Below are 24,437 nucleotides of genomic sequence, written 5' to 3'. Positions count from 1 at the left end.
CAATAAAAATGTTCACCATATATTCATTAACCGTGGAACAAAATGTGCCAAGGGTGAGAAAAAATAGAAACTCAAGAAAAACAAATTATGTCAAGATACTGAAAAAGTCAAAATGTACACTAACAAGGTGCAGTATTTAGAGATCTCAGCTCCAAAAGGCAAAATACAGAGCGTATTTGTCACTTGTATGTTCTGACAAAAATACATATACCTCCACTATATCTAGTAAAGCCCACGTAGATGGAAACTTGTTTCCTTGTAAACTTTCAGTAAAGTAAGAGGTTCTCAGAGGCCCATGGTCTGCAAGTTTTGGTATTAGTAAGGTTTGGAACATTTCCACTAACAATGCATTTGGATAAAAAACGTTAGCCGCACTTAGTAAAGGACCCTTAAAATGATTGTTTCTTTTCTTGCTCTAGAAAAGAGGATAGTATACAAGGCACGGTAACTAAAAACACCTTCTGGGTAAATACTGAAGACAACAAACAGATGAGCAAATGCAGAGAAAAATCTTTCTTACAGATAAAGTGACATAAATCAAATGAGTCCTGCCTACATAAGTTATTTTCAATTATTCTTTACCACTTCAAACAGGAACCAGACAATCTGTGAAGGAACATCTGAAGAGACTGTCTTTATGAATAGAATGAGCATGCTGTTGGTTTCACCCGTCATCTTTCAATTGCAGTGAATCTACTTCTTATGGTGCGAATTTAACCTAATTCCACCATGTTTCTCCTGGTATTGAAGTACATAATCTGACTATTACTTAGCAGAAAATGCTCTCTATTTCATAAAAATAATCGTCTTATTTACAGTATTACCAAGCTTTGATCTCAGATACTTCTTTCAGATTAGCCCATCAGACCTTTCCAAAAGATGTTTATAATTTCTACTGCTAAGTGATAATGCACTGATTACTAAGAATGGTACATTAAGTTTTAAATTATTCTCTTTATCTGTACATGTTTCAGAGAGAGTCAGCAATCATCAGAACAGTGGCAGAAAATGTATGGCAGATGCTCTGGTAATGAAGTGTTTCACATTAACCTGGAAGAAAGTACTTTTTTTGCTGAGTATGAGGGGAAAAGCTTCACATATGCTTCTTTCCATGCACATAAAAAGTATGTTTATTTTCCTATAAAAGATTGATTTTAAAATTTTGCCTCAAATGTAGCTCTGCATTCAAAAGTGCAATATCAGGCATTACTCTGTTTCTGGATTAAAACATCTGACCATCAATATATTCAGTTGTATGTTAGGAAATATATTTCATTCAGTTATAACTTCTTTAAGTTACAGTTAGTCGTGTAAAGGCTTATATTGGTTCTTTATAGGCAGCTCAATCTGAGAGAACAGAATATAAAAGATACATAGGATAAGCTTGACAACCATAAGGAATCATACCTTAGACACAGATTATACCAGAACACAAATCCTTTTCACATTTTTTTTGTTTTTGGTGGTTTGATTCAGGAGCCAGCTGGAAATCCAGCACGTTCAGTTTATGCAAAGCATTCAATTTTAAGATGATTCTTGCTGTACCCCAGTGATTGTTCAAAATATTTTTTTCCCCACTTAGGTTCAATTTTAAGAACGTTAATACATCTTCTTTATGTCCCAGATCATGCATCTTTTATTCAGTACTGCTGTGTGAATGGAACTTACAGACTCAAGCTTTGAACATTGATCTTATTTTCATACTTAATGAGTGACCAAAAGATTATTTTAGTTTTAATTCCTTATTTTTGCTCACTAATCAAATAGATTTCTAGAAGTGAATGGCTAAAAATTCTTAAAGTAGTTTCCAGGACATGAAACAATTTAACATGATGAATACATTTTTCATAGAAAGTATCCATTTCCCTATTAATAATTTCTCAGAAGGGATTAATGATCTGATAGAAAAATTAACTGAGACATCTTTAGTAGAATCTCTGGAGATAAAGAAACACATTGGAATCAGATACCTATGGATTCATCAGTTTAAAAAAAAAAACTGCTTGATGGTCCACTTAGGAGATAACATTTTTTCAAACATTTGACATTCAAAATTCTGGAAACATTCTATTTGTACAGTATAAAATATACAGAAGGCTCATTTTTGACAGTGGAAATTCTAGTATATACAGAACTATAAAAAATGAACCATGCCTCTCCTTTTCTAATTAAGGTTTGGAGTCTGTCTGATTGGTGTTAGAAAGGAAGATAACAAAAACATTTTGCTGAATCCAGGTCCTCGGTATATCATGAGTTCTACAGATATATGCTTTTATATAAATATCACCAAAGAAGAGAATTCTGCTTTCAAGAAGCAAGAAAAACACAGAAAAAGACATGAATCAAAATTATCTTATCATGGAGCTTCTAGGTTGCCTGTACACAGTATAATAGCCAGCATGGGTAAGTTAATAGAAAAACATGTCTCACAACATGTTCAATAAACAGTGCATTTCAAGCTTTTAAAAATGTATTCCTATAATTAAGAAATTAAAATAGAGTGCAGAAAGAAAGTATATTAAACATTTCCCCTCTTCTTTTCCTAAAAAGGGTATTTTTCCCTTAACTGTATACACGTGCATGTGTATAGAATAAATACGTCATAGAGACATCAGAAATCTTTTTTTTTTTTTTTTTTTTTTTTAAGGAAGTGTATGGCTTGCAAACACATGATGGTAATGTGTCATGGTAATGACCATCAAGATTTAATTTCTCTTCCATGCCAAGTTACTAGTTGGTTTTATTACAACAAAGAATCTTCTCCAACCATTACATTTTCTCTCTAATTTCAGGAAATAATAACATGAAATTTAAGTTAAAAAAACCAGAAAATTAAAAAAGTAAATTAAAAAGTATCAAGAACTCAGGTACCATCTTCTAATGTAGGTTTTAGAAACGTGAAAATAACTAGTGAGTTTGTTACACGTAGGGTCCAATTTATAATTATTACTAAATGATGTGCATGAATGAAATATGAAATCTACTGGTGATGCGTATCAATATGAGTGAATTATACTTGGCATATATATTCATGGTTAGGGATGATGCAGATGTACAGGAGAAGGCTTCCTCAAGAGTAAATATTTGTTATACTTTAATGTGATAAACACAGCTAATGGATGCAGTATTCTTTTTAGTCTTTGTCCATGAGGTCTGAAAATCCCTACTAAATACGGGAATCTCATTTAAATGTTGTGACAATCACATTGTAAAACAATTTCAACACTACTTCAGGAACTGTGGCTATCGATTTACAAGACACAGGATGCCGAACGTCCAGCGGACCTACACTAGCTCTTCCTTCCGAGGGAGGCAAAGAGGGCAGACGGCCCAGTATAGCACCTGTTCTGGAGGTTGCAGACTCATCCTCGCTTCAGGCATGCGACCTACTAAGTGACCAGTCAGAAGATGAAACCACTCCATCCGATGATGAAGTCTCTGCAGGCTTAGAGTACGTATATTTAATGTAAACTAAGTAATGTTATTTGAAACAAGCATGGATAGTTTTGGGACATGCAGATCAATCCAAGAAGTTGTAGCAAGTAAGACACACAAAGGAAGTATTTCTTTTTAAGAAATGCTGTTGTCTGGTAGCACAATACTGTTATACCTACTTTGAAAGAAGAAAAACAGATCCTCCATCTATGGGAGATTTTCTACACTCTGTAACACAAATCTGTGTATAGCAGTTTATGGCATACACATCAAGTGACATTCATGACCATTTTTCCTACAGTTCATAGTTACTAGGACTAAAGTAAGCTGCAAACAAATAAATACCTCTGTCCTCCCCTGACAATCAGGTAATTTAACAGGCACGTTGAACACTAACAGTAGGTACCTGAGTTCAAAACATAAGAACAATCCAAAATGTGATATGAGATCATATTATTACATCTAATTTAAACTGTTTGTTAGCACATTAGTGAAAGTAACGCTGCATTGCTCACAAAAAAGCAAATCCGGTAACCGCCATTAAAATAAGATAAGCAATTATGTTTATTGGGATTACTGAAGAGGATATTAAAACTGAAATACTCAATTAAGCCAATGGCTTACCTAGCAGTTTCACATCTCCAACTTCACTAAGTATGAGAAGCCCCAGGGAAGATCATAAAAATCCAACGAAAAAAAATAATAGAATAAGTCATCTTCAGTCTGCAAACTGAAACAACAGAATATAAAAGGCCTCCTATTTTCTCAGTCTTCCCTGATGGCTGATCACGTACGTGCACCTCCCATTGCAAGTGACAGTCTTCCTCACTATCATGTAGTCTTTTATTAAAAAAGAAGGCCAATTAGAAGTTTCATTTTTGGTAAAAGAAGGTAAGACCTCACTCGTTCATACTGTTCATGAATAATAAATGGGGAAGGAAGAGAAGCTGTCCCACCATGTTTTCTAGTTTTCCAACTTTCCTTATATTCCAGTGTGTTTAAAACACCAAGCCTGTACACTACAATATATCAGCCCATTTCCAAAGATGCTTGTAGAAAAAAAAAAAAAAGCCAAACAGAATTCCTTTATTTCCCAAAAATATGACAGCTGTCAATACATTTTATAGAATGGATCAAAGATTTAAATTACATACCTTCGTTCATTTCATATACTTGACTCTTAGTCCACAAATACTTGTTTAACTTAGGCATAGTATAAGCATCCCATATAACAGCTTTATAATGAAATGTGTTTCACTGGCTATAAATGTTTTTTTTCTATTCTACTAGGTATGCCAAAGGCTATCCTCCTTACTCTCCTTACATTGGAAGTTCTCCCACATTTTGTCATCTTCTGCATGAAAAAGTACCCTTCTGTTGTCTAAGACTAGATAAGGTAAAGGGAGTTTCTGGTATTGGATAAAACTTCATTCACATTTGTCTACTGCATCTGAACATTTTTTTGCTTAGTTATGAGCTTTATCACAGACTAAGTTTCTCATCCTTTTTCATCTCCAAGTATTTGTATCTATCTAATCAGGTCTGTTTCAGGTCGGCTGATACAATTTTCTATTTCTAATGGTAAACCCTTCCATTCCACTAATCCTCTTTATTCACATCCACTGAACTTGTTTCTTGTTTTAATTTTAGGGGTGCCAGCATAACTACTACGAAGATGCCAAAGCCTATGGATTCAAAAATAAATTGATTATTGTTGCAGCAGAAACTGCTGGAAATGGCTTATATAATTTTATTGTTCCACTTAGAGCTTATTACAGACCGAAAAAAGAACTCAATCCCATTGTATTACTCCTGGATAACCCGTATGTAGATTTTAAATATATTTCTGTATTTTTTTTTTTTCCTTTGTGATACATTTTAAAATCGTTTTATCATTACTTTGATAGGTGATCACTCTTCAGATGGCCAACTTAAAATCAAAAACATTATGGCACGTACATCTTTGCAAAAAGTGAAAAAATACAGAACCTATATTGTTATACACAAAACTGACTTTCTCCTGACTGTAAATGGCTGTATTACATTCTAATGTCCTTATTCTTCACAGGTGATGTTTCAATGAAATATTAAAACATTTAAAGTAATATGAATAGTCGCTAAAATTAACTTTGTAAGCACTGTAGAAAAGTCAATTTGTGTAACATTTTTGTAGCTATGAAACTACACTTCAAACACTGCTTTTACAAGTCACTTAATGGCCTTAACTTTGTAATATTTGTAATAATTTTAGACTCTAAGAAGGCCAGTAGGATCCACCTTCTAATTCCCTTTCTCTGCAATAACATGAACCCATAATATTGTTGTTAATACCATATCTGTGCAGAGATTGCTAAAATTATTAGCCTTTTTTTGCATTAGCTTTTTAAAATTTAAGAAAGAAACCTTCTGACAAGAGTACTGCATTAATAATCTGAACTTAAATGATTTATTGTTGGGGGGGGGGGGGGGGGTGTTGAAGAACTTACTTGTAACTGCAGCTCTTTGGTGCTGCTTACTTACTTAGAACCACAGTTTGGAAGACACAGAAATGGAGGTTAGCCAGATAAGGAATATGAGGTTGAACTATGTCTTAAAGAAATTACATCAGAAGATGTACTGTACAGATACTGAAGTGACACATTGATTTGCATATACATGCTCTGGTTTATTACAAGCAATTTTTTATGCAAAGATCTGCAATGAAGTGTTCTACTTTAGCCTCAAACAGCTTTTTAATGAAGCTGTATACACTTGTGCTTGCAAAGCAAAGGTTTTAAGTGTATATATGTCATGGCATAAAATGAATTACATGATTTGGTGAAAGCTTGAATTGTTCTTCAAAGATTTCTGTTTTTTAAAGTTACAAACTGATGCTTAAGCTGTGATGTGAACATACAGTGCCCTCTAGCGCTTGCTATCTTTTCCACAACAGTACCTGAGCTAACACACTTCAGTGCTATAACTTTACATCTTCACATTAAAAATTCCTTTTTAATGGCAAAAAGTTTTGGCTAATAATTAAATTAGAACCCTTATTTCTGTACCTTCTACACTGCATTTGCAGTGGCTCCTCCCAGCATTCAGTGGGTTGCAGAGTCCCACCTGAAAAGCCAGCATGCTTTCCATACATGCATTAGGCTGAGCTCTTGGTGCCATTCAAGTCAATTGGCATTTTGCAATTTCTTTCACTGGACTCAGGAATCCACCACCTTTGATGGACCTGCCTATGCCTTTTTGTTATAATCCTGTTTTCTTTTTATCAACTCACTATTACAGTATGCCTATTCTGTTACCTATATGTGGCATTTTTTGAGATTTCAGTTGTTTCTCAGTATGCAAGAAATCCAGTAAAATTTATGAATAAAGAAACAAAAAAAACATTTTTTTTAAATAGTATTTTTCTTCAAAATTTTTCTCATTAACTTAAACTAGAGTTATTAGCTAAAACTCAAAGGTTCTACTTCACATTTTTATTAAGTTTTCACTGCTTATTTTAAGTATCCTTAATTCATGCACTGGCGCACAACTTGGCAGCGTGTCTTTGAAATCAATCATTCATTTTTATATTTGGAATTGTACTGTGCCATAAATTTTCTGATTTTAGAGGTGCATTTATTAATAAGCATGTGATCATTCTGATCATTCTTTATGATTACAGCACTGTTAATTCACAGTTTTTTGCAATCCTATTACCTGTATAAAGAGATAATACTTCCAAGTTGTTTTTGAAGTTAACAAACCACCATCCAAACTATCTGGTTTTTTTTTTTTTTTGAAGTATTTTAGAAGAGATGCTGCTGTTGTGATATTGTGTTTCATTTTGTAATCCCATCTGCTGCTTAGGCCAGATATGCATTTTCTGGATGCAATCTGTTGGTTTCCAATGGTTTACTACATGGTGGGCTCTATCGACAAGTAGGTGAAGTAACTGTTAGAAAACTTGACATTGTAGTGGTCAGTGGCTTGTTTTGTGTATTGTCATTGCATGTCTATGTGTGCGTTATATTTGAAGATGATCTATCTGCATGCATGGTTTGTGTGTCTGTGTGCTATAGTTTGAGATTTCAAATTTCTGACTTCTAAAGGATATCGTTAGTAAAAAGTATGACAGGGAACACAGTTCAGTATCTTCAAAACACAACCATTAACATTTATTTTATTAGTACATCTCTAGAAATTGCCAGGTAATAGCACTGATTCTAGTGACATCCTTTATCATTTACAGACTAGGGTTATGTAAAATAGCTATAGAATGCAAACAACACTAAAACTAATGAGTTTAAATGTGTCCAACAGTCTTAATTTTCCCCTACGTAAAACATTCGCCTACTCCTATATTTGTCTTCAGAAATTCTGCTGGCATATATTTGCATATCTAAGCTTAGCAACATACATTCAATGTAAAAATCAGGCAGAAACAACAAAGGGGAGATAGGAGCAATGACTCATTAGCATTTTAGTAAGCTCATGTGCCTCGAGTGTCAAATCAAAGTAGAAAATAGTTTGCTTCACTACGTGGCTTTTGAGGTGGGGCTGCAAGGCCATAATACTCATTCTCCACACAGACACCAAATTATTTATTTCCTGCCCAGAAGTAGCAGAATCTATTTTTTCAATGAAAATTTTAAATATTCAACATTTTAAAATTTTCATCCTGTTTTAACAGGGGCTTTAAAACTGCTAATAATAGCGATAGAGCTGCAGATTTGTCTTGGCAATATCTTGGCCACCGTGAGATCTGCAGTGGATCTATAGACATGTTTTTCACTTACTAGATGTGTTTTTCTAAAGCAAAAATGTGTCTTGGGTTGTTAATAGCTACTATTTTTTTTTTTTAAGGTCTTAATCCTATAGAAGTTACAGAAAATTCATAGAAGCAGACTAATTTAACTGACTCACAGTATATAAAAAAATTAATAACTTAAAGACCATTTTTAATTAACTTGGAAGAAGAAGATTAAATTCTAATAAAAATTACTGGTTTTACTTCCAAAAAGAAATCACTAAATGCTTCCCTAACGTTTCTTTTTCATTTGTTCTGAGGTGTATCTTGTTTATTTTTATTTTTAAGAAATGAATGCATAAAACTGAGTACAGTCTATCAAAGACATTACTACACAAAATTCTCGTTTGCAGTATTATCATGAATTTATGCATCAAATCTGACAATGCAGTCACTTTAAAATTCAGTCAGATTATGTAGTTTATTTTTTCACTATTTCATCTATTTTCATCAGTAACGAGATTTTATATTTACCCTGTGTTTTCCTAAATGTTTTAAAATCATATACAATCAACAGAAATCAATCATGTTTAGCTAATGCTACAATATAAAATATACAAATTTCCTTCCTTAACGTCTCTGCAATTCATTTCCAGTGCATTTAAGAATGCCATCTGCTACCTTTTAAATATCTAATACATTTGTCCTATGGTCACTTGGCATGCAGTGTCACCAAGGTGAAGAGAAAAACACAAAAAAGATTACCCAGACATACCACTCGTTTTTGTTAGAAGCAAGCAGCCTGCAGAAAAACATCTTTACAGAAATCCATAGCTTGAATGAACTTCATCAAAATTTACCAAGTTAGCAGAAACATCTACAGACATAAACAATGTGTGATGTGTAACTGACCAGATCCCAGTAGTGCAGGAATCCGTTAAATATTAAGAAATATTGATAATGGAATTATAAAAATACTCATTAGGATTCTAATTCCCCACATCTTTAAAAGTAACTCAAAGTAGTAGTACAACTAAAAAAATGAATAGTTTTTTCATCATTGAAATGCAGAAAATATAGTTGCATTTTAGAATATGCTGCTATTTTAATCAATTAAGAGACTGAAATAGCAGTAATTAAATTACTCAGAGAAAGGTCAGTTTTCCACATGTGCACTGACATTCTTAATGTAGATCATATAATTTTTCTTTTAATAGTCAACCACCAGTTAAAGTGCAGTTTGAAAAATTATATCATGTATTTGTTTTGGAAGAACACATATAAAATGTAAAATAAATACACACCAATAATGTGTATCCTTTTCCTTATTCTAGAATTTCAAAACAGATTTATAATAGAATATGTAAAACTTAGGAGCCTTAGAAGATCACTGAGAACAATAGTAATTGAATCAGTGTAGTTAAGACAATATTAGATTAGATCAACTGCCAAGGAGAAGCAATTCTAATGACAAAATAGCTTTTCTTCCTTGGAAGTAAACAGAATGATGCAAAAAATGTAGCTTTTCAATTTCCCTGGAAACCATGAAATACCCTTTCTTCTCATTTTCACTGAAGAGTTGTTTGGTTCCCAGCAACTTTATTACAGAAACAAAAACAAAAACCAACCAACCAAAAAAAAACTTTCTGAAACATTTCCAGAATTGTTTTAAAAGTAACTTTTGCCACTGAAACAACCAACCAAAACTTCATTTTGGTGCTTCATTTTGGAAATAAACATAAGGCATACTGGCAACTGTAATTTAGTTGTCAGAGGTGGTTTTCTGTGGTCAAACTTCAGAGAAGATATTGTCCAGTGGGTGAAATGTTCTACTGAGGTACAGCTGCTCCTAAAAGCATTGTAACAACACTCCGATAGATAAAAGAGGAGCTTTTCAGATGTTCCCTTTCAACCCTTATTAACAACTTGAAACTGAAACAGAAATGTGATAAAGAGCAATCATTTTAGATCCATTTATTGCCAAAAATAACTGTAATGAAGCAAGTTGATGAAACATGTAAGGACATACAGTCTTTCCATGTAACAGTTAAAGGCTCATTTTAATTTCTCAAATAATTCTACAGTTTTAGGAAGAGGAGACTGACTGTAACAACCTGCTGAAGTGTATTCTCTATGACTTCAAGGAAAACAATTCATATTCTATTCTCTCAATTCATATTTTTGACACAGACTGTACTAGAAGTTATAAATATGTACATGGAGTTGCAGGGAACCAGCAACTCAACGTGATTTATCAGTACCAACCATCACTAATCTTTTAAGCATTTCAGGTTTAAGTGACTTGTTGGTTTCTTTCTCCCTCTTTCTCTTCACAAAAGCCTAGATGACTTATTAAGATGTGGGGTCACCTTTGCAGCTAATATGGTGGTGGTGGACAAAGAAAGTACAATGAGTGCTGAGGAAGACTACATGGCAGATGCTAAGACTATTGTAAATGTTCAAACACTCTTCAGGTAAGAGATTTTTTGCAGTCTCTTTTTACATGTTCATTAATCATGAAGTACCTAATAATGCATTCTGTATTCAGACGAGGGTGTGGTTTTTATTTTTGTTTCCCCTTTCTTTTCATATGGCAAAAAGCCTTAACCATAAACTCTGTTTCTTGGCATAACTCTCTTGAAATCTCAGACAAAGTCATCCCCAAGCTGGAGGATAATATTTAATTTTCAGGTTTATAGGAAAGGAACAAATGCTACTCTTGAAAACAGGACAAAAAACCCCACATTTTCCTTAGTGCAGCTGTCCTTGTGCTGCTAAAGATGATTCAAAAACCAGATCCTTCTAAAGCAGCTGCTTATGCATTGGTATGAAGTTAATTGTGTATAAATTCTGAATATTGATTTTTCAACAAAAATCAGATTTTCAGGCACATGTGTGCTGCATTACCTGTGACAATAGCAATATTCAGAGTCAGGAAGGAATGTCTGAATTCAGAGTGAAAAATTATAAGTCTAGGAAAGCGACTAAGAAAGCAGTGCTGTGACAAAGAGTTCAGAGACCTCCTGATCATTTGAGAACATCTCCTGATTAAAGCTACACTTCACGTAAGTATCTCAATTCAACAAGTACCAAATGATACATTAAACAGTGAAAAAAGTTTCTTTGAAAAAAACCCACAAAAAAAGCAGATATATACACTAAAAGGACAGCTAAGAAATGCTTCCCTGATCTAGTGCTTAAGTCCAAGACCTACTGTAGTTTATTTTAGTAAGGTTTGGTCAAGAAAAATAAGCATGTGAAATCTAAAGTATTTCAACAGATTTTTTTTTTTCCCAACTGTGCAGTTGAGTAGTGCTAGCATCACTGCATGCGCTCCAAAGAAGCAAAATCTATGCTACATAAGAAGCTTTAGTTCCGTCTATTTCAACTTTGAGATTTTGAATTTGCATTTGATTTTAACACAGATGCATCTCAATCACATATCAAATTTAGAAATTATAATTAAACTTAATTCATGGAACATTCAAGTATAATAATAACCACATTGTGCTAGGATATCTCACTGAGGCTCTGATATGCATCACTAAGATTTCCAGAAATAATTTTTTCCCCAAATATAAAACTGAAAATAGAATGGATAGTAAATAAAATTTGTTAAGTAGGAGTTGATTTTTCCCATAGTTGTGTTCTACCTAGTCCAAAACTAAAAAAATAAAATCACAGAATTACATTATATAAAATAGATATCCAACTAGTAAAACCATTGTTTTCCTGCACAATGGCTACAACTAGATGAGCTGTAACTCATATATGAAACATACAACTGCTCAGTATAATTCTAAGACTGCACAGTCCTTTTTACAAATTCAAAATAAATAAAAATAAATAACATGTTTTAAGAATTAACACTGTTTTCAGAAAACCTTGTCAACTGTTCTATTTTACCTCTTTTCCTGAATTTACTTCTCCTCAAACACAATGTATTCACTGTATTTTTACATGACATCCAAGTCGCAGGGATAACTAAGTTGCAGGAATAACTAAGTTTTTGAAAGCACTGTAAAGTAGCGACATTCATCTGTTCTGCAGAATAAATTACATTCATCATATGAACATAACTATAAGATCTTTAAAGTTTTTTTTTTTGTTATCTAGTAATGTCTGTAAGAAACTAATGGAGAAGATGACGGACATGGTGGAACACAAAGGCAATGAACAAAAACTATAGTATTACATAAGGATTTTACATCACTGGAATTTTGCTAATATATGCTGTTCTCAAACATATTTAAACGAATGAAAAAGATTCCAACTGAGTCATAAGAAATAGAGCTATTCAGAAAATATAAGTTTATCTAAATCTCATTGACTCACATCAGCTGATCTCATTATGGATTGCAGGCAGTCCCGAAGAGATGATGCGAGTGCATTGTAATGCTGTTTGGCCTAAGTTGTCAACTCTAATAAGCCCATTTTAGCATTATCCCCTGATTTACATAAATTACTTATCTTGTTTAGTCAGAAGAGTTTATCCCCATCCAGCTTTGTTTTGGAGATGGATGTATTGTTTTGTTTATAACATGATAGAGTTATTAGCACCTTTAAGGATAGAAGTTGTTTCATATCAATTAAAATTCTGACAACACTAAATTACCAGATTTATCGTTAAAAGGAGTGAAGAGGTGCAACTCAAACAGTTGCATCAAGTTAAAAAGGAAATTTTTAATCCTTTGGATGGAAAAGAACAAATCAGCATAGATTAAAAGTACACGGAGCAATTACTAGTTTTTGGCTATGTCCTAGAGATCTTTCTCAGTGTAAAATATGAAGCTAATCATTGACTACCACCTCAGTAAAACAGGCTTCCTTAAGCAGAAAATCTGTACTAGAAGTGTTTATATTTATTCTTACTTGATATTAATTAATGGATTTAAATTTTGATGTTTGGGAAGTCCTGTTTTAAGCTCTTATTATCTAACATTTTGGTGGCTAAGTTTCAAAAACTGCAAGAAATTTGTTAATAACAGTATACCTGTATATAGAATATACATGTATAATATACAGTATACCTAATAAGTTAGTAATTCACATGACACTTAGCAGTCAGCATCAATTTATAAATGAACCAAATAAGGTCTTATGATGCCATTACATATTTTTCATACTTTATTCCTCTTGGCTCATATCCATCTCTCACTTGTCCAATTTCCAAATATCAGTTCAACAACAGCATGTCTTCCATCAGGCTGATTAAGGTTTCCTCTTCCCAAGCCAGTTTTTAAAAAATTTTTGTTAAATAAAAGAAAAAACAACAACAACAAAAAACCAAAACCAAAACAAAAAAAAGCCTGAAAACAGAATGAAGAAGAAAAAAGAAATCTCTGTAAAGAATAGGACTGTCCTGTTGAAAGCTTGCAGGCAGTGCCTTAAGGTAGGGTTAAGAGGAAATCTTGCTTTGAGAATCTCTAATGTTTTTTCGCCCCTATTTCCGCTAGAGGGCACTCTTAAATAAGAGCTATGAATTTTTACTAATAGCACGTTTGTAGCATCTTTTGTAATCTTCTTTTATAACTTGGTGATTAACTAAATCCATCTGTAGCAGAAATCTAGTAACTTGCAAATGTTCTTCAGATCATGTGCATTTTACCATTAGATTAGTTGTTTAATTTGCTTTTAGTTCTAAATATTATACTGTTATTTTTCAAACCTGAATGCTGGTCCATTAACACAATAATACCAGAAAAATTTCCAGCCAGCAGAAACTTCAGTAATTATACGCTACATGATACACAGTTAACACAGAAAATAACAGAATTTAAATAGGAAATATGTTCTTCCTCTGGACTTTTTCCTTAGTTTAGTTAAGGGATAGAAGTTCAAATGTACAGAGTATTTTCAAGACTTTCATTTGTATCATACATTAAAAAAGAAATAAATGAAGTCATACCATAGTTGCAACTCAAGTGCGTATTTACCATGTATTTAACCTATGTATGGAGACTCTATTCTCTAAGTGCTTCATCTTTAGTAGAATGTAATAGCCTTTATATAACTACTGCACTAGCTAAACTGCCACAGAAAATCCTGAGCATACACAGCACTTTTCAAGCTACAGTGCACACAAAATGTCATTAAGTGATGTCATTCATATTCTCAGCTAGTTTACTAACTCCATTTTTTCTTATATGATCACAGTATTTGGTTATTCACTGGAACAGAACTGCTAACATAACAATGTCCAACATTTCTATAATAGTATGATTTAATAATCTCTCTCTCTCTCAACAAACATAGAAAAAGCAGTAAGATGCCATTAACACACATACAGCTAGGTAGTTCTTGAAATACATTTTGCCACATTTAGACTGTACATGAATTATTATTTCAGTGAAGTTCATCCCTACAAAACTGAGGGCAAGGACTAAAGAGTTGAAAAAATGCACCGTGCAATCCATTTGACATTACCTCACTAAGGTCAGGTTCCAAGAAGAGCACATAAAATGATTGATGACTGCCTTGCATTATTGGTATAATATGTCAAATTTAGAGCCTTATATCAGCGTCTATTATATAAGCTTTTTATGCTGCCAAAAAGACAAGTTTTCAGGTGCTTAATTAAAAACATGGACATGAGCACAAGTCACAGTGTTATGTAGAGCCTTACATTTGTGAACTGTTCTAATTAGAGCTTAAAACTGCAACATTCTTTTAAAATACAGGTTGTTCTCAAGCCTAAGCATTATCACAGAACTAACTCACCCTGCCAATATGAGATTCATGCAATTCAGAGCCAAAGACTGCTATTCTCTTGCTTTATCCAAATTGGAAAAGGTAAGTAAGGAGATCTCTAAAATGTAGTAAACAGTTTAATATACTAAACACTTAATACATACACGTGTTCTAGAATAATGCAGTTTGTACACCAATTTGATGTAGAACTGTTGCATCCTGTTAGCACTTTCATTTATCTGGTACTTATATTATCATGACAGTTTGAGAGCACCAGTTCTCTTTCATAGGAAGTCCTGCTGATGGTAAGGATAGTAACACTGCTTAAATATTGACAAACCCATATAGGCTCATGTATGTTTGGCATTTTCAAGTTATCAAACAGAGAGACCATAAGGAGGTAAGCCGAGTTTAACTTGCTTAGGAACATGTGATCCCATACTCATCCAAGATACTATTGCTAAATAGTAACTTTGGCTATCTGCTTAACTTGGTCAATTCCAGAACAAACCTCTTTTTCAGAGATGGTGACCTGACTGACCTACCTCTGCAGCCTAGAAAACTTTCACCATTGTTTTCACGATCTCACAGGCCTGTGAGACACTTCATGAATTAAGACAAATACTATCCTGACACTGGTTTTCAAAATAGACTTTTTCACTCCAGTCGCTCTCCGTCCCCTGCCCCCCACTTGCTAGTAATCTAGGTATACTCCCAATTTCTTCATGTCATATGTCTTAGTTACCTTAGAAAATTCTGAGTTCAGTTTGAAGTCATTTTTATTATGCAGAAGTAACTCCCATTTCCTAGCTGCACGGTGAGTTCCCTAGAATCTGGATGTAAATTTGAACTTTCAAGTATTTTCACTATTTACTGTGTAATGCTGACATAGTGTTGACAAGTGTTCATGTAATGTATTATGCAATGGAAAACCACCTTTTCACACAAGTTTATCTTCACAGGCCATCTTATACAAGAATGGAACTCTTTTTAAATTCAGCTTATTTAGATGAGACAGGATGATAAGAAGTTTTATCACAATCAACTCTATTGACTATTATGCGTACATGTTGACCAAAAGATGCAAATATGTAGGTGATATTTTGTGATTTTTTTTTTGGTCTTTTAGCCTAAAACAGAAGGATAGCTTAAATCTTATTTAGGCGGTGTTTTGATTTGCACAAAATTGAGAATCATGAAAAAGCTAGACAGAAACTGTTATGGAGAGAGGAACAGCTTGCATTAGGAGACATATTTTCATTTGTATTACCTCACTCCCTGTACCCATAAAAGTTTGCACCCACGATTCTTACATTTTAGCACTCCTCTCCCCTCAGTGCTAACTGCAGAAAGAATTAAGCTGGAACTGGCTGGAATCATGCACTGCTAGTTGATATAGGGCATCAAGTGCCAACAGCTGAAAGACCTTCAATAGTGTGTTCTAACCTAGCTTATGTCCTGGGTGCACTATTATCTGCTGCACATATTATTTATTTTAAATATACTTCCTCAATATGTAAAACTTAATGACTAGGGGGAGCAAGGATAGCAGTAGCTTCTTTTCCAGTATGTGGTATCTACAGTTCAAAAATTTGTTCTCCATTTGCCTTAGATAAAGAAAAAATATGAGGTAACCATTACCCCTTCCTTAAAGAGCTTAGAATGCCCTGGATGATTAAATACCACAGGTTTCAATGGAAGGATAAAAACTCTAAACTTTAAACAATCTTTTAAAGTATTTGCAACCCTGTGTATATTTCATCATACAATACTCTGATTTTATACTGTCCACCAGCATAAGAATATACACATTAGGTGAGCAAAAATCTGTCTGGGATAGCTGCCTATTTGGCGTGACATGCACAAAGACAGTTTGCTTTTTTCAACTTCAGTTAAGGATAAAACATGCTGTCTTCATTTCTTTTTAGTATGGTTCTGATTTGAAGCGGATCTGAAGTAACGTTAAACAATAAAAGCATAAATAATAAGGATGCACATTTTGCTGCTAAATTGAGATCTGTAGATAGCAGTTTCAGATCAACAATAAAAAATGAATCTGTTCTTGCTAAAAAGCCAGAGCAGAAGCAATTAGGAAAATAGTCTAAGAAACCATAAAGTACTGCAGAGGTGGAGTGATAATAATCCCAAATCACTTATATCTAGAAAGGGACTAAAAACAGGTTTCTGTGACTATATTTCAATCAGCTGTATCTCATATGGGCAACAACTAGTATTTATAAGAACTAACAATGTACTTGACTGTTCTCTGTAGCAAGCCACTGAACTTTATCACATCATCACACTGATGTTTTTGGATGACCCCATAACACGTGTGGGTCGCGTTACGTACATTCTGTACAGTGCCTTTGCAATGCTTGTACAAAACATTTACAGCCTTCCATGGCAGTTCCATATTGCTGTCTATATTATATAGGAGAATATATTAAATCAAGATGGGCTGTACACCTCTTTCAATCACTGATGAAGTGGCCAAAGCAGGGCTTCAGGTTATCTTGTAGATAGTGCTTTGTAATTGGCATTACCGTATTAATGATTTAGACTGTATTTTTATTTATAAATAGTAAAAAGGCAAAATTGCAATACAAACTTGAGCCAGATAGATATTCTCTAGTGTTCTAACAAAATGCAACCCTCCAAAAAATAAACTACAAATGAAATAGCAATGCAGAGGAAACATAGCACATGCTAAGAACTATCAAAATCAGAAGTGTACATTTGTTACTACTCAGAAAAGAGTGATAATTCTGAACTTCCTGACTTGGACCAAACCACAACCATAAAACAAAGATTGAGGATGAAGTAAATAATCTATTAATAACTATCTTAAAAGATTATCTATATGCGTGCATTCCATTGAACTGTACATGCACCATGGTCTTTTATTTATGTTCCTAGAAATGATCTATGCTTTTTCTTTGAGTATCTCCTTTCTTATGAGTTCCAAAAAAGTGTCAGAGAAGGAGCTGCTGGGCATCACACATGGGAAAAAAAACATCTCAGGCGTTCTGACATATTTCTGGCTTCTATATCTGCCATATTCTCTGGAACACCAATGAGTATGCAGGTAATAAAGAAAAAAACATCAACACCAGATGCCTGAGTAAAAATTGCATTTCTCACAAATCTATTTTAAGCCAGAAAAAAGGAAGAACAAGTCTGTAATAAAAGAAAGGAGGCAATATAAGAAACTTAATATAAAGGGGAAAAATAAATGTACAGGCTCTTGCTTTAAAATAAACCAAATGATCTATTTGTCTTTGGACACAAAGCAAAAGTATTTCTCAAAATATGGCCTTTGCCCTAATCCACCCCTTCATGTCACCAAACCAGAATCCTCAGCAAATTCTCCCCAAAAAATGGAATGATAAACACTACACCTCATTCATACGATTTTTTCATATGATTGTCACAGTTGCCTGTAAAATATTTTGTGGCACGATTCAAAGAATTTAATGTAATGTATGCTATGAAATTCATATAGTCTTAATATTGAAGTATTTGTTGTACAACACACAAGCTTTCATTCACAATAACTTTTCTTCAACTCCTATCTTCTACTTTGCAATAAACGAAAAGCATTCAAATGTATGATGTAGAGCTACAAAATAAATACATACGGTCTTATAAGCCACAGAGAGCCCAATAGCATGCTTTTCTAAGTGCTCTTTGTACAATTAAGATGATGCTTTCTTCAATTTTATCTATAATACACTTGTTAAAAACATTCTTTCCTATTTCAACCAGAACATGTGTGCACTGTCTGCATGCATGCATTTCTCATGGTAAAGAAAAATTGAGTCACAGATAAAGAATAAAAATATAGAGACAAAAAATAACTAGCATAAAAACAACTTCAACAAAATCAAGCTTTTTTTTTTTTTCTCCTCTGTGCAAGACAATAGTCCTCTTTCCCTTGCTTGTGTTGAGATTTCAGTTCAATACTTCTATTTGATCTAATGTTCCACAGAAGCAGTATAAATCTTAGCAATGAAACTGAACCATGAAAGGCAGATTTAAACTCTAAGTCTAAACACACTGAACTTATTAAGGATAATGAAGTATATAGTATTTTTTTTTCCTATTGATTCAACAAGAGAAGCAAGTTTCCAGATGCTTTTGAAATTACATTCTGAAAAAAAACCAAAAACTTAAGTACCTGGACACATGCTTCTCTGGTTCTTCATTTAAGCTATTGATTTCCCTCAGTTAAACTGGCATTTCTGCCATGCTCTTAGTGATTACATTGTTCCAGAAATTTAATGCAACTCAACCTGATATTGTAGTGCCAAAAGAAAAAAAAAAAGATCTTTCCCTTACAATACAAAAGTATTCTAACTGCAATGATACTTAAGATTCTAGCACACTTTAAAGAGTTTTTAATTTAAAGAACAAATTATTTTGTTGGATTTTTCTTTTTTTTTAAAGGAGGTTACTCATGAAAAAAATATACTCTCTGCACAAACACCTCTAAATATCTCCTGTGGACAGGACAATTTTGCCAATGGGCTTATACTGTAATTGCTGTGTCAATTATACTTCATATACAAGGGAGACCTGTACAGGTATATTTTCTTCTTATGACCTGGTGACATAAAAGTACAGAGGAGTGTGACTGTATAGAATAAAGGAGTACGAGATAATTTTTCCATTTAGCTTTAGTATGCTTACCTGAGAAGCAAGCTGTACATAGACTCTAGACAACTGCAATAGCAGGCTGGACATAAGTTATTTTAATTGAAATGTATGATAAATAAACCTAAGCTGAATAATATGGAAATAGATTCTTGCGAAAGCAAGAGAAGTTGAACACATTAACTACAATTCTTTGCACAGTGATAACTAGAAAATGTGGTGGACAAACATATCTGCAATAACAATGGGCCTGTAACTGTAGTCTTGACCTGCCTTCAAATTAGGGAATAACCTGCTGGTTTGTGGAAAGCTTATTTAGCCAGTCAGCCAGAACATAGCTAACATTTTAAAAGTTAGCCGAGCAGCTCACGTGGGTCACAGTGGGAGCCCAGAAATTGTTGAATTGCACTATGCAGCAGGCTTCGGTCACCAGGCTTTGGTCACCAGCTGTAGAAGTACCTGCAGCAAATCAGTAATCTCAACTCAGCCAGATCTCTGGAGGCCAGTTTCTATCATTCAGGTAGCATCTGGTATGAATATGCACATGAATTAACAAGTGCTTGTCAGAATTTCAGTCATTGGTGCCTCTTTGAATTTTAAGATTTTGAGTTCCTCTTTGAGGAGCAAGAACTGCTAGTGAGAGATGTGGTCTCTTGACAAGACAAGTTAGAAGTATCTGTGTCAATCTGGTTAGGAATGAGATATGACTTAATGAGTTGCATTAGTTTTATAATGCTGAGCAGAAGTAGAATACACAACTTTCTACTGTAATGACATCACTGTAGTCTGCACTTGAGTTTGAAGATGTTTGTTCCAGACCATTTTTGCCCTAAAAATGGTGTATTCTAAAACGAGCCAAACAGCATTCGTTCAGAATATAGAGAATAGAGAATACTTAGATTAAATGATAATAATAAAAACCAACAAGTGCTGAGATACTTTTCTAAAATTTTGAGGCCCCCTTTACAGAGGTGACATTTTACAAAGAGTGGATTAATGATAGCAAGAGTTACTATTCTTTGACATCCTTTTAAACTCTGCTCATATAAAACAGTAAGAATCAACAGGTGAAACCAACAATGACAGAGGTTACAGCATGCTGCAGTCAAACCTAAGCACATTTGGATGATGGACTAGCTAGAACAGACTTATACTTTGCATCTCACAGAATCAGAGCATGGTTGGATTCAAAAGCAACTTCTGGAAGTTTTCTTGCAAGTGGCCCTTGCTCAAACAGGGTCACCTGGAGTAGGTTGCCCAGGACATTCAGACAGTTTTTGCTGATCTCCAAGGAAGGACTCTACAACCTGTTTTGCTACTTTCTCACCCAAAACAATGAAATGTTTCCATATGCTCAGAAAGAATCATTTGCATTTCAGTTTATGCCCATTTCTTCTTGTCCTCGTACTGGGCGCCACTGAAAAGAACCTAGCTCTACCATCTTTTCATCCTCCCTTCAAATATTTGTACACCTGAAATCATCATCAACCAACCCACCCACACTTCCCCATACTTTTTCTTGGGACTGTTTTGTCTGAGTCCTTTCCTTATGCTCCAATACCTTGATCATCTTAGTCAAACTTAACTTGACTCTCCAGAACATTCGTGTCCTGCTTGTACTGGGGAGCCCAGAACTATGCACTATATTCCACACTTGGCCTCACTGGTGCTGAGAAGAGGGGAAGATATCACCTCTCTTGACCTACTGGCAACACTCCACCTAACGCCCAGGATTCTGTTAGCTGCCTTTGCAGCAAGGGCTCATTGTCAACCCATGTTCAATCCGAGACCACCAGGACCCCCATATTCCACCCTACAAAGCTGCCTCTGAGACTGCTAGCCCCAAGCACAGATTGGTGTATGTATGCGATGGATGTGTCCCTCCATTCTAAAACATGACTTCTCTGTACTTGGAGAACACGCTCTTTATGATTCTCCAAACTGAAAGCTTGATACATCATCTCTCCTTAAAATAGGAAAAATTACTTCCAACCTGTAGTTTACTCACTTATTACTGAAGGAATAGGAAGCACATTGCTGTGACTTCCTTATGTATGAGTTGTGATAAGAAAAATGAACAATTACTTATTCTTTAGCATCTCTTCCTCAGAAGTATCAAAGCAAAAAATGTCTGCCCGGGTCTGTCTGATCTGTTTCCTCTGTTCATAATTCACGTTGCTAATAGACTTTCTGAACTTGAATGAGAGTCCACTGTCAACACCAAGAAGTTTGGATGAGGAATAAAAAGAGCTTTGCTTTAAAAACAGTTGAAATACTTCAATATTTGTTTAAGATGATTTGGTAGAATGTCAAATTATAGATATAATGATCAAAGCAACATATGCATTTCACAAGTTTTCAACCTGAAAAACTTTAAGTATTGAACACACGCTACATATTCGTGGAAACTATATTCAGAACAAAGCCATTTTGATACTTTTGGTCTCTTTCAAAGTAGCATCAAATTGGTATTATAATCCCTTCAAAAGCAGTAATTTTTTTTTCATTATTTTTAATTTCCATACAGAAAGAACGGGAGAAGGGATCTAATTTAGCATTTATGTTTCGACTGCCCTTCGCCGCTGGCAGGGTTTTCAGCATCAGTATGTTGGACACACTGCTGTACCAGGTACTGTGAATAACTATGTGTCTTCATTTAACACAGGCATGCCGTGTTACCACCCACTTTTTCTACTTAATTGTTGGATTACTCTATTTTTCTACATTAACCCATTAACGTAGGTGCTATGCCAGGAGCAATCAAAGGCAATAGACCATAGAGCACATTCTATCAGACAGTACTACTTGGAGTCACCAACCTAAAACTGTCTTTGAACAAATTCTGTTTTAAATGTTATAACACTGTGAAGCTCCACAGAAAAAAATGGATAGTTTTGATACAAACTGTATAAAATACAGATTATAGAGATTGTTAATACTGGAAAAAAAAAACATAAATATTCATTGCCAATTCCAACAAAACAGTGCCTCTAATCACAAAAATCAATACAAATATTTGTATGAATAATTTATCAGCCACCTTCACTTGCTGATAGAAGCTTTTATTACATCACTCTGTCTTGTCCTCCTACTCTTGTCAACTAGACCTCCAGATGAGCAGTCATCACACTTTAAAGCCAAAGAGCTAGTTCAAGTTGTGTTCTAAGAAAAGACAGCCTGCTTTGAATGCTGCCCTTCTACATCCAAGAGGTGGCAATGAACAGATCTACCGCAGTTAGTAGAGCTCAGATAGCTTTCTGATTTCAGCAGTCCAGTTGATAAGGAGATGAAACATTTGCTGTTTTAGCTTATCTAATGTCCATTCCTGGTCTCCTTAGCATGCATTCCTACATTTAGTTTGGCTAGTCCTCTCTAATTTCTATCATTCTACTGAAATACTTTTGTTAAAGCAACAAGCCTGATCTGAGATAATGCAGATTTTACCTTAATCATAAGCTGGACCAGCAAAGAGAAATGACTCCAGTTTGAATTAAAATAAAAGCAGCCACACCTTAGTATTACCTACTATACTGCATCTCCACCTAATGTATGACAGCATTTCATATGCACAGAAGATAGTCATTAAAATTTCACAACAAATAAATGCTAACAAGTTACTTCTATTGATAAACATCTTAGTTTTCAAGCTACCTCATCATGCCTTTGACTCCTCTATGGACATACATATGCAGAATTTTTTTATTTTTTTATTTTTTTTAAATCAATAGATTCAGCATGCATAAAGAAATAACTATTTCTACAATGATAAAGATACTTAAAAGATATTGACTCTAAACACAGATGTACAGTTTCTGTTGGAATTCACATATGGTGCATATGGTTATCTGCTCATCTATCCATTGAAGCTTTTTTTTTTTTTTGTCTTTCTGTGTCTTCTGTTAAAAATCTTGCAGTCATTTGTGAAAGATTATATGATCTCTATCACAAGACTTCTCCTGGGACTTGATACAACACCAGGATCTGGGTTTCTTTGTTCAGTAAGTTTTAAAAAAGTATATTTACTATTATTACAAAGCAACAGAGAATGTTCCATATGGTCTGCAAAACACCTCTACTTTCTTTGTAGAAGAGTTTCGTTTTTGTTGAATACCAAGAAAGACCATCTGTTTCCTTTTTCAGCAGGGGGACAAAGAAATACAGGAAATTAGGTAGAAAACATGCATAGTTTAAGTTACTTAAAAAAAAAAAAAAGAACAAATAACCGACAAATAAACCAATCCACCCCACCCCAAAAAAACCACAGTACATACTCTGAAGCATAAAGAAACACAGGAAATACAGGAAAATGCAAGAAAAGTGCAAGTTTGTTTTTTGTTATTGTTTTAGTAGATGTATATGGCAGTTCAGTAACCAATTTTACTAACCAAACACAAGGGCTGCTCCAAAAGTAACATCTCCTATTTATTTTGCTCATGGTGTCAGAGGCAGAAACTGGTGGTATGGCAGCAGGAGTTGAACCTTCCCACCAATATTCCATTACATTTTGTTACCACACAACAGATGGCAACAGAGTGGCAGTCTGACAAAATGACATCTGACATGGAAGTGCATTTAAAGCAAAGGTGTGCCACTGAATTCCTTCATGTGAAAAATATGCCACCTACTGCATTTCATTTAGGCTTGCTGAACATCTACAGAGATCACACTGGATGTCAACACAGTGAATGGTTCATTTCAGCAGAGGTGACAGCAATATGAATAAGAAACCACATTCTGGACAGCCACGCTGATTTTTATGAGCACAGCAGATAGGCTCTTGTTCATCATTGCTGAAAACGCATAGCTAATAGCTGTGATTGTATTGAAAAATCGTGTCTTGTAGCTGAGAATTTACTCTATCAAATAATGTTATTGTGCTCTTTATATCTATTTTAGTTTCCATGGAAATAACTAGGAGGTATTACTTTTAGAACAA

At 34.2% G+C, this 24,437-nt stretch overlaps 1 protein-coding gene across 3 annotated transcripts in view; it reads left to right on the top strand.

Moving 5' to 3' along the window:
- The window catches only part of KCNT2 (potassium sodium-activated channel subfamily T member 2), a 117,656-nt gene that overhangs the window by 85,364 nt on the left and 7,855 nt on the right, over window positions 1-24,437 (top strand). For 2 of the 3 annotated variants that reach the window (XM_090146133.1, XM_090146134.1), the window contains exons 17-24: window positions 975-1,124; window positions 2,174-2,403; window positions 3,235-3,451; window positions 4,726-4,831; window positions 5,086-5,258; window positions 10,498-10,632; window positions 14,839-14,950; window positions 22,029-22,130. In XM_090146133.1, coding sequence (XP_090002259.1) covers window positions 975-1,124; window positions 2,174-2,403; window positions 3,235-3,451; window positions 4,726-4,831; window positions 5,086-5,258; window positions 10,498-10,632; window positions 14,839-14,950; window positions 22,029-22,130 — 1,225 coding nt within the window. Of the gene's footprint in view, window positions 1-974; window positions 1,125-2,173; window positions 2,404-3,234; window positions 3,452-4,725; window positions 4,832-5,085; window positions 5,259-10,497; window positions 10,633-14,838; window positions 14,951-22,028; window positions 22,131-23,415; window positions 23,500-24,437 lie in introns of all 3 variants that reach the window. The other variant, XM_031595796.2, reaches the window with a different exon arrangement.

The sequence above is a fragment of the Phasianus colchicus genome, chromosome 9 (genome assembly GCF_987193195.1).
Source record: "Phasianus colchicus chromosome 9, bPhaCol1.hap1.1, whole genome shotgun sequence".
Taxonomy (NCBI): Eukaryota; Metazoa; Chordata; class Aves; order Galliformes; family Phasianidae; genus Phasianus; species Phasianus colchicus.
Note: the sequence above shows the minus strand (reverse complement) of the source record. Positions and strands in the feature narration are given on the sequence as shown.